General features: G+C 39.2%; 3 protein-coding genes across 3 annotated transcripts; all 3 read left to right on the top strand.

Annotated features, from left to right (window-relative positions):
- Window positions 1-554: 554 nt before the first annotated feature.
- On the top strand, window positions 555-2655 carry LOC127812122 (protein FAR-RED IMPAIRED RESPONSE 1-like). Its single transcript, XM_052352450.1, has 2 exons — window positions 555-1445; window positions 1550-2655. Exons 1-2 carry the CDS (start codon window positions 631-633, stop codon window positions 1953-1955), a joined length of 1221 nt encoding a protein of 406 aa, XP_052208410.1. The 5' UTR covers window positions 555-630; the 3' UTR covers window positions 1956-2655.
- LOC127811138 (uncharacterized) lies at window positions 1955-3175 on the top strand. Its single transcript, XM_052350849.1, has 3 exons — window positions 1955-2719; window positions 2806-2943; window positions 3167-3175. The coding sequence occupies exons 1-3, from the start codon at window positions 1955-1957 to the stop codon at window positions 3173-3175; spliced, it is 912 nt and encodes a 303-aa protein (XP_052206809.1).
- Window positions 3176-10768: 7593 nt separating this feature from the next.
- On the top strand, window positions 10769-11545 carry LOC127811137 (uncharacterized). Its single transcript, XM_052350848.1, has 2 exons — window positions 10769-11147; window positions 11193-11545. Exons 1-2 carry the CDS (start codon window positions 10769-10771, stop codon window positions 11543-11545), a joined length of 732 nt encoding a protein of 243 aa, XP_052206808.1.
- The last annotated feature ends 262 nt before the right edge of the window (window positions 11546-11807 follow it).

Here is an 11807-nt window from a genome sequence, read left to right as displayed (position 1 = left end):
TTATTTTTTGTTCATATTTCATCAGTCAGCTGTTGAACCGGTTACCAATCAGGTATCATACATTATTAAACTTTCATTTAGTTATTATGTGAACAATGTTTTTAAATTATTTATGTTTTCTATTTACATAATTTTTTTTCATTTCAACAGTCATTTGATACTATTGAACCATTTACTACCAATGAGGTATTATACATTTTTATTAAATTTTTATTTCATTATTATTTGAACAATATTTGAATTCTATTTTTTTATCAGTTGTTTAGCAGTAAAGAAGAACTTATTGGATGGGTTAGACAAGTTGGAAAAGAAAATGGAATTGTTATCGTGATAAAGGGTTCTGAATGTGAAGGTCCCGGAAGGCCATTTAGAGTTCGTTTTGCTTGCGAAAGAGGTGGAAAATATAGACCATCAAAAAAGAGAGAAGAATCAGGGGAAGAATTAAAACGTAAGTGTACGGGTTCAAAGAAATGTGATTGTCCATTTCAATTAGTTGGCCTCAAAGTTTTAGACGAAAAATGAAAGTTGAAGATTACATGTGGATTTCACAATCATGCACCATCAACTCAACTTGAGGGTCATTCATATGCAGGGCGGCTTACAGAAGAAGAGAAAAAAATATTGAATACAATGTCTAATAATCTTGTGAAGCCTAGAAATATTTTGATGGCTATAAAGGCACAGGACCATAGAAACGCAACTACTATCAAAACTATATATAATGCACGTCAAAGATATAGACTTATAGAGAAAGGTGGTCGATCACAAATGCAACAGTTGATGAAGAAATTAGGAGAATGTAATTATGTGGAATGGCATAGATGTGAGAGATCAACAGATTGTATTACAGATTTATTTTGGGCTCATCCGATGGCTATAGAGTTATTAAAGGTATTCCCCCATGTTTTAATAATGGATTGTACATACAAAACTAATAGGTACAGATATCCACTGCTTCAGATTGTTGGTGTAACATCCACTGAATTGACTTTTCCTGTTGCATTTGCATTCATGGATCATGAATACGAGGATAACTATACATGGGCAATGGAAAGATTACAGAGTTTGATGGGATCTAATATATTTCCGAGAGTAGTTGTTACGGACAGAGAATTAGCATTGATAAATGCAATACATAAAGTGTTTCCAAATGCTACCACTTTATTGTGTAGGTGGCATATATCAAAAAATGTACTCGCTAATTGTAAGAAGTTCTTCGATAGAAAAGAGACATGGGAGAAGTTTATATTAGATTGGCAGCTTGTTATGTTTGCCTCAACTGAGAATGAATATGAACGTCGGCTTCATGACTTAACAGTTGAGTATCATATATATGACAATGCACTTGATTATGTGAGAAATGCATGGTTGAATAATTATAAGGAAAAGTTTGTTGCAGCGTGGACAAATAAGATAATGCATTTTGGGAATGTTACTACTAACAGGTACTATTTATAAAACTCAGATCTTATATATTTTTACTTATTATTTATATTATAATATACTCCAAAATTACGATATCTGATATATCAATATGATTTTGTTGAAGGGCTGAGAGTGCGCATGCGAAGCTGAAAAGACATCTTGGATCATCTCAAGGTGATTTTGAGTCATCATGGACAATCATCAACTCTCTTATTGAGTTACAGCATACTGAGATCAAAGGATCGTTTGAGAAGAGCTTAACATTGGTGCAACATAATTTCAAACCAGAAATTTTCAGAGAACTACGAGGTATTATCTCTAGAAATGCAATGAATATGGTGTTAAAGGAAACACAGATAGCTCAGAAAATTGGGGTGGATAAGATTTCATGTGGATGTGTGATAAGAAGTACACATGGTTTGCCTTGTGCACATGAAATTGCAGAGTTCATCATTCAAGGACGACCAATTCCCTTATCAGTTGTGCATTCATGCAGACTAGTTGTGATGAAGATATCTCATCTCTACTGATGATTGAGCCAGAGATAGATACCATATATAAGAAGTTTCAATTAGAATCAGAGGCAGGTAAATTGGTATTGAAACAAAAGTTGAGAGAATTAGTTGATCCTGCTACAACTTCATTGATGGCACCAAGTGTTAAAGTTAAAACAAAAGGTAAGCCATCCTCAAAGAAAAAATATCACTTTGATAGTTCTACCAAGCGTGATCCATCTTATTTTGAAATAGTACAGTCGTCTCATGATAATACAACCCCAGTAATACAGAGTTCAAGTAAGATAGGGAAGGAATGTAAGCATTCAAAATCTCGTGTGAATGTGAAATATAGATTGCGAGGTTATGATGATTCTTTTCCACCAAACGTACAATATTTCATACACAATATTGTGAATGTAGATTCTGATGGACATTGTGGGTTTCGTGCCATTGCGGCATTACTTGGCATGAGTGAGCAAAATTGGGGAGATATTCGTCTTAACCTGATTGAAGAGTTACATGTTTTTCGTGCTGAGTATTCACAATTATATGGATCTAATATGTGTGTAGATGAGTTAATACATGCACTCTCTTGCTTTGAGTCTGTTGCACCTCCCCAGCACTGGATGACATTACCTGACATGGGACATTTGATTGCTTCAAAGTATAATGTGGTCTTGATCCATTTGTCTAGACTTCAATGTCTTACCTATCTTCCGCTGAGATCAGTACCTCCTCCATCACTACAACACAGAATTATTAGTATTGGTTTTATGAATGATTGTCATTTTGCTCAGGTATTCTTATTTGTTATTATGTTGTGTATTTGGATTATTATATAGTTATTAGATTGTTATTAATAATACATATTATTATTTTTCAGGTGTTTCTTAAATCAAACTCGCCAATACCTCCTGTTGCACTCAAGTGGCATAGATATCGAGCTGATAGTGCACGAGAATGGGAAACACCATATATAGCTAGAATTGAAGCATTTTTGTCTATGATCGACAAAAATGTGGCAACTAAAGATATTATTGATTTAAGTGATGGTTGACAAAAATATGAATGTAATGTTATTGATTTAAGTGATGGTTGACAAAAATATGAATGTAATGTTATTGATTTAAGTGATTGATAAGAAAATTATGTGGTAATTTGTTTATCAAGTTTTATTTTTATAAAATTATAATTGTATTAGTTATAGTTGTTATTTGTATGCAAGTACCATTGATATGTTTCAGTTGCTTTAATTTAGTTTATTTAATTTTTTTGAAATTACATCAAAATTTATATTCATTTTGTTTTAATTTCTTTTCCATTGCTTTAATTTTAACAGAAAATTAAATTAAAACTCTCCCGAACTTCAATATTCGGGGGGAGTCGATATATCCGAATCATGTGATTCGGGAACCCGCAGCATTCCTGAACCTCTAAGTTTGGGGTCATCCTCAATCACCGAATCTAGAGATTCGGGAGGATTTGTAAATTCCGAACTCGAGGGTTCGGGAAAATTCTCAATCACCGAACTCATAAACTCAAAAGTATTTGAAAATCTCGAAGTTAAGGATTCGGGGTCATCCCCAATCACCGAAGAGAGAGATTCTGGAATTTGAGTGACTCCCGAAGGCTGCACGTCGATACCTCCTTGACAACATTTTTAAGTATATTAAATTTATATTTTTTAAGTTACATTATATTAAATTTATATTTCTTTACTTTTAATTTGTTTAGTTCCTTTAATTTTAGTAATTTTAAAAGTTAAATCAACATTTATATTTATAATTTTTTTTAGTTGTTTTAATTTGAGTTTTCTTAAAATTTTTTAAAAGTTACATCAAAATTCATATTTTCTTTTGTTTTTTTGTCTTCAACCACTTAAAATTTAATTTGTTTAGTTAAATATAAAAGAGAAAGAAAAATTAAATAAAATTATATTAAATTAAAACTAACAATAAAATATTATTACAAATCACTTAAATAACTTGATCCATTTTAGAAATACAGCCAATAAAAATACTAATAAAAATAATTAATTGATTCAATGTTCCATCCTACTCGTGCTTGAATTAGACATACTCATCATGCTTGAATTAGTCTTGCTCATCTTGATTGGGGGGTTGAGAAGTACGAGATGTGGAGGGTCCGGCAGCATCACACGAGGGCGATGGATTGAAGCTTGTAGAAGCTGATAAAATACGGTTTACGTGGATACACGTCTCTCTCCATGCATCTGAGGATACGGGTTCAACACTTGACATGGTAATATTGAGAGCACGTAATGCAACATCATTACGCTGGAAAAAAAAAAAATATCAATGTTTTTGATTTAAATAAACTATATTCAATAATAACTTAAACATAAACTTAAAATCTTACTGCTTCAGCAAGACTAAGTAGATCTTGGCCACCTCTATCGAACCCTGATCTACGTTCAGGATTTTGTATCAATGCATGAGTAATAGATCCATACCACGGTAAGTATTCATATGTAAAGTGCCACGGAAATTCACAAGGTCTACCACGTCGATGTGGTGGTAATAAATGAATATCCCACCGATTCCAACTATCGTCAATAAATGCATAAATTACTCGATATGATGCCGTACCTGCACCCTGCTTAGCTTCAATAGGTGATAATGGAGGTGGAGGAATAGTTTGTACATATCCAAACTGTCGTAATACCCTCTCAGGATGGTATGGTTCGATAATACTTTCACATTTCAAACAACCCGAGAAAAATGTAATCTCTGGTAATGGGTGATATGCACGAGCCCTCCAATACGGCATCCAAATTACCTGCAAGTGTTTTTTTTAATATAAACATTAATTTTAGAATATATTAATTAATTTATAAAATCATAACACGAAAATAAAATACCTCGTCTGGTGATAAATCATCAATCTGCTCCCTCACAGATTGTAAAGTATCATTATCACGAACAGGTAACCAACGAAGAGCACGTGGTTGTTCATCACTATATAACAAATTGTATTTATTTCTACTAAATTGAAAATGTTCATACACCCATGCCTTGTAAATTTCATATAAATAATTATTAATATATGTTAAATATATGTACATAGAGTTATGAAATTAAAATAATTACCTCGAGTAAAGTAAGATATCCACTGATGCTCTTCACCTCTCGTCTACTCGCAATGCCAAGCTGTCTATATAAATATGCTAGGCATGCAGCTCCCCATGCATAACTACCATTCATACTCAAATCATCCAACAATGTCAAATAGGCCACTGGAATTAATGTACCGCTCTTATCTACAAATAAGCTACAGCCTAATAAAAATAACAGATATGCTCTACTGACATGTTGGATTTCTTCGTTGGAAACTGAATCTGGTACATGCATGAATGTTTTTCTTAACCAATCTAACTTTACAAATGGTCCTCTATTTTCTGCTATCTGTTGGGCTGCTATATCTATTGAAATTCCAAGTAAATTAGATAATAAATCACGAGCTTCGTTACCACTCAAATGATAAGGGATAGATACGGGCCTTCCAGTGACTGGAATCTTCAAAATAGATGACACATCATATAATGTTATACTCAGCTCTCCAAATGATAAATGAAATGTATTCGTCTCTGGCTGCCATCTTTCTGTAAATGCTGACACAATCGTAGGATTTATAAAACGATACGTGCAATCTATCAAAGGTGATAAACTAGAGGCCATAACGATATCACGAACACGTTGATTATTTAATGGCCATTCGGGAATTTTTAATCCATGACTTCTACATTTTAATACACCTCTTTCCTGTTAAAATAAAAAAATACTTAATTATTTCAATTATAATAATAACATGGGTGTAACAAAAAAATAATATAACTTACCTCTCCTGACCATATTGCAAACGCAACGTGATTTTTAAAGCTTTTCAGAATGGATGGATCCTCGGGGCCTCCAGGTAATGGTCCAACAGAAATATCATCGTGATCGGATGGTTGCTCTTGCTGACTAGCCTCAGTAGCATCAGCAGCAATGGCAATAGATGGTGAGGCATGTGGCTCTGAAAGAGATGGATCTACTGGTTCTGATACATCTAGTGGCTCACTAGTACCCTCTACTCGTCTCCTTCTCCTCGATGCAGTGGGACGCTGTCGAGAGGAAGAAGCAAGAGCTCGTTCTTCTTCATTTCTTCTCCCGCGTACCATATCTATACAATATAACACACAAATTATTAATATTTTTCTAAAACACAAGATTAATTAAAAAAATTAATTAGGCAAGTTTCAGGGGTTGGGGTTACCCAAACAATAGGCTCGGGGGAACTCGCACCCCCCCCGAAACTCGTTGTTCGGGGAAAAATTTTTCCCCCAAACAGCGATGTTCGGGGGGAAAATTTTTTCCCCCGAACATCGCTGTTCGGGGGAAAAAGTTCGAGAGAAATCTTTCTCCCGAACAGCGATGTTCGGGCGAAAGATTTCTCCCGAACATCGCTGTTCGGGGGAAAAAATTTCCCCCGAACGGAAAAATTTTCTCGAGTTCCCCCGAATCTCAAGGTTTGGGGGAACCTATCCTTCAAACGCGTAAGTCTGCCGAATCAAAATTAACAATAAACAATATGAATCAAAATGTTTACCTATTTATGCGATTTGGGAACTCCAACAAGCTGGATGAGGCAAACAAAGTGGGTGAGGCTAAGTCGGTGGCACTGTCACAGAAGACGAAGAAGAAGAAGAAGAAGAAGAAGAAGGAGAATGAGGAGGAGAAGAATAGGGTTTGATGCGCGTGGGTGTAGTTTTTGAGGGTTGAGTGTGTGGAGGGTATATTTGACATGTAAATGGTTGCAAAAAGGAATAAGTGTGGCTGCAAATAGTAAAATTAAATATTTTAGTTAGAATGGTTACAAAGAGCAAATTCTATGGTTGCAAATAGAATTACCCTAAATTGAACTCACCAAATTAAATTAATCGAATGTGTCGATTTTCAATTGATTAATTTTGCAAAATAGTTCCGTTTGATTATTTTTTTTTTAATAATTTGATTTAATTATGTTAATTTGACCCAAAAAAAAAAAAAAAACAAAACGAATCAAAATTATCAAAACAATGACATTTTGACCAAACCAACCCAACATCACATCACGGAACCAATTGAACCAAATTTACTTAAGTTTATTGTCTTATTGTCTTACGAATCGATTAATCGAGATTCGTAATAAATATCTGTTAAAATATCAAAAAATTATCAAAATATTCTTGTATATAAATCTTCTGTTTTTTTTCTTATCAAAATAATCGAATTGAACGTAATTAACTGAGTTTGTTCTAAATAAATGATACCTTAATAACCACTTCATTCACGATTATTGTTTCCTTCTATTCTTATTTACAGAATATTAGTTTTCGAACCAAATGCAAAATTCAAACTTTTAGAATACTCAAATTAAATTGAACTGAAGATAAAAAAAAAAAAAAAAATGAATCAAATTAATTAATGTTAATTCAATTCAAATTCAAAATTTTGATATTTTAATCGATATCAGTTTAATTGATGTCGGTTAATAGATATCGATTGTTAATAGATGTCGGTTAATCGATATCAGTTGTTAACATATATCAATTAACCGATATGATCTCGATTAATCGAGATCCGTAACAAATATCTGTTAAAATATCAAAAATTTATCAAAATATTCTTATATATAAACACTCTATCTTCTTTCTTATCAAAATAATCGAACTGAACGTAATTAATTAAGTTTTGTTACAAGTACTTTCCACTACTGCATGTGGGCTGGACTTAATTCGGTGGGCCGACCCAACCGCTTGAAATCCAGAAGATCTCGAGTTACACCCATCAAAGCGAGCTCGCGCGTTGTTGGAGCCCAGGCTCATGCAGTAGGACCAAGCGAGCTCGTTGTAATGCCTCTAACTTATCAACGTATTCGGGCGAGCTCCTAGCTGCATTTCGAGCGAGCTCCCAGTGATCCTTGTGGTCCGTTGGCTCAGGCGATCAGCTTGTGCAACAGAAAGGATGTAAGTCACGGTATATCATTAGGCCAAAGGCCGCCCTAGTAGGACTGATCAAGCCTATTTTCTCGGCCCATTTAGCTGGCCCATGCCAGTCCCAAACTGGCCCCTTCGCAACAACATCATTACAGTCGCGCCTGGGTTTCCCCGTGTTCACCTCAGATCCCATACTCATTAATGGCAGATCCCATCCACATTAATGAGGGGGATCTGCTATTAATGAGGGTCTTGTCGGCACCTTGTTGTTGCATCGCCGTCCCACCAATGCCGGCTATTCCATCCCATCATCTGTATACGTATAGAGGAGGGAGTGAGACATGTCCGAGGATATATATCAGCCAGCTCTTCTGAGAGGCGGGGTATGTTTTTCTTAATCTACAAACAAATACTTTGCACATTTTACTTGCTCGCTCACTGACTTGGGCATCGGAGTATCTTGCAGGGAAGGGCCGACAGGTCAAGGCGTTGAACCAAGCATCATGTTCTTCATTTCTCGAATCCATCACACCAGAACGGGCTAACGAATCATCGTCGACCAATTTTGAACATCGACATTTTGACGCTAGAAGGAGGGCCCGCTCTGGTTGGCAGTAATGCCGAAAACAAGAAACGCCACAGGTTCCGAAGCAACAACCGACCGACCTGTGAACCATATCGACAGTCTGCCAAAAATTCTGCGAGCGCCTGAGGGAGTTGTGGCGTCCACTTCCATGCCTCCTTTTGCTGAAACTGTTTGTGGAGTCCCCGCGCAGTGTTCCCACCCGCCCATGGCTCTTACCACTGATGCAAAAGAAATGCAAACTTGGCAGCAACATCAAGAGACATTGGAAAACATTGTCATGCAGCTCGCTGACATAGTTAAGACGCTAGTGCAAACACAAGCCCAAACAACATAGGCGTAGGCGGGTGCTTCTCGGCCTCTAGGAGGAAGACCTCCTTCAGAAGGGAGAGAAGTCAGAAGGGACACGCAACGAGCTGGGTCAGTCCGCTCCTCCAACCTACACTCTCGAGCGACGGAAGAGCGGTAGCACCACGATGAGGAGCCGAGGGTGCACATCGCCAAACAGAGGACCAGTGCAAGCCCTTGTAGAAATCGTTGTGAAAACGTTCATGGAAGAAGTCGCCGACTTGAGAATTCACGACGTGGGGATTCCTTGGTCGAGGTTAACACTAGTCACGCTGGCCACCGCTACTCCCCAGATCATGAGAATAGGGGGCGACCTCCCCCGCGGGACCGCCGCCTCTCAGACTAAGGCACCGCACGGGAAAAAAACCCCCTACCGGGCGGTCTGTGAATCAAGACCCTATAGTGGGGGAATTACTGCTAAGAATCCAGCAGTTAGAAGTGAGACATGGGGCACACGGTCGGAGAGAAAGCCACGAAGAGAGGACCCCATTTTTCAAAGAAATCGAGCTAGAGTCTCTCCCCCGTAGATTCAAAGTCCCCAGTATCCCTCAGTACAACGGGGACAACGACCCTTACGACCACCTGGACGCATTCAATGTCTAGATAGACCTACAAACTTCCAGTTCATTAGCAAAATGCCGAGCTTTCCCTGCGACCTTGGGAGACATACCCTGGGCGTGGCTAAGAAGGCTCCACCCTCGCAGCATTTGCAGTTTGGAAGAGTGCCAGAACAAATTCATAGACCAATATAGGTTGCTTCGAAGGCATCTCGCCCCAACATGCCACCTCGCTACAGTTTTCCAACGATCTAACGAATCTTTGAAGGACTACATAGAAAGGTTCAGGCGCAAAGTAAACAATGTGGAGAGCCCTTCCGACGAAAGCATCCTGACCGCGATCTCCGCTGGGCTTCATAAAGATGGGAAGCTCTACGAAAGCATTTACAAGTCCCCAGTAAGAGACCTCGGCGAGTCTTATGAGCTAGCTGCAAAAGAGGTCCGGTGGGAGGAAGCTTTTGGCATGAAAAAACTGAGCGACCAGAAAAATGAGGGAGAACATACCGGCCAAAGCAAGAAGAGAGGTGGCGAAGACTCTCGCAAGGAAGGTTAGGGATGGAGCCCCAATGATTAGACTGCCAAGAAGGCGAGATATGGGCAGGGAGCTAAACGACCAGCACGCCAAGGTTGGTATGAAAGTTATAGTGTCTTATCTGACTCCCAGGACATGATCTTCGCCACAGAGTGTAACAAGGTAGACTTTGGAAGGCCTAACCCTTTAAAGACTCCCGACAAATATAGAACCAAGAGCAAATTATGTGCTTATCACAATGAGGTGGGCCACACCACCTCCGAGTGCTGGGTGTTGAAAGATGCAATTGAAGAACTAATCAGGAGAGGTCGACTACGTGACTATGTGGTGCGTCCTAGGGATCAACAGTCCAAACAGCCAGCCCAACAAAGTCCTCACCAAGCTCCCGAGCTGGACCAAACACCCACGGTGAAAACCATCTTTACTATTCATGGAGGGCCTCATATTGCAGGGACTTCTTACAGATGGCACGAATGGTACATTCAAGAAACTGGCCACCTTCTGCTCACCGGGGATGGTAGCCAAGAAAGACCTTCCAAAAAAGCCAAAATAGCTTCAGACGATGTCTCTTTCACCAAGAATGATTCCAGAGACGTGCACTAGCCGCACAATGACGCCCTCGTGATCCGAGCTCGGATTGGCAATATGGAGGTGCGGAGAATCATGGTGGACACGGGTAGCTCAGTGAACATCATGTATAGGGGATGTTTTGATCAGATAGGACTAGGGCCAGACCAGCTGATATCCTCTCCAAAGCCGTTATATAGGTTCACTGGCGATGCAGTAATCCCGAAATGACGTATAAGGCTCCTGCTATCGGTCGGAGAATCAGACCTCCAGGCCACAGTGATGGCGAACTTCCTCATCATCAATGGTCCTTTTGCTTATAACGTCGTCATGGGGAGACCTGCCATGAACGACCTTGACCTAGTTGTCTCAACCAAGGCCTTGGCCATCAAATTTTTTACCCCGAAAGGAACCGATTGTGTGAAGGGTGAGCAGCATTCGGCAAGACGCTGTTATAAGGAAGCATTGAAAATAGGGCTCAAAGGAAAAAAGGTAAATATGGTTTCCGGAGGGGAGGTCCGAGTCACAAATAACCGGGGAGTCAGCCACGACCTGAACCCACACGACATGGATTGCGACCGAGCAACCAGCCCGGCGGACGAACTGGAAGATGTTGTAATCAGTAGCCTCGATGTTGAAAGACGCCTCCAGGTGGGCAAAGGTCTCTCCCTCGAAATAAAATCTTAACTGACTAAATTCCTTAAAGCAAATCTGGATGTTTTCGCATGGAACCACGGAGATATGATGGGAATAAAGCCAAGGATAATGCAACATCGGCTCAATGTCAACCCCAACTATAAGCCAGTTCATCAGAAGATGAGGCCAATGATGGCTGAGCGGTATGCGGCATTGAAAGAAGAAGTAGACAAGCTCTTGGCCAGCGAATTTATCAGGGAGGCCCAATACCCGACTTGGGTGGCGAACCCGGTCCTGGTAAAGAAGAAGAATGGGAAGTGGAGGACTTGTATCGACTTCACGGACCTAAACAAAGCTTGCCCAAAAGACAGCTTCCCTTTGCCAAGAATTGACCAGCTCGTAGATGCAACGGCTGGCCACTAGCTTCTGAGCTTCATGGAGGCCTATTCGGGGTACAATCAGATCCCTATGAACCCCGATGAGGAAGCGCACACCTCCTTTATGACGGATCGGGGATTATACTGCTACAAGGTAATGCCCTTCGGACTAAGGATTGCAGGAGCGACATACCAACGACTAGTCAACATGATGTTCGAAGATCTGATCGGGAAAACCATGGAGGTATACGTTGATGACATACTGGTGAAATCCAGACAAGTCGCTAACCACGTCAGCGACCTAGTAG

The sequence above is a fragment of the Diospyros lotus genome, chromosome 10, assembly GCF_014633365.1.
Source record: "Diospyros lotus cultivar Yz01 chromosome 10, ASM1463336v1, whole genome shotgun sequence".
NCBI classification, from domain to species: Eukaryota; Viridiplantae; Streptophyta; class Magnoliopsida; order Ericales; family Ebenaceae; genus Diospyros; species Diospyros lotus.
This window is presented reverse-complemented; position numbering and strand designations above follow the sequence as displayed.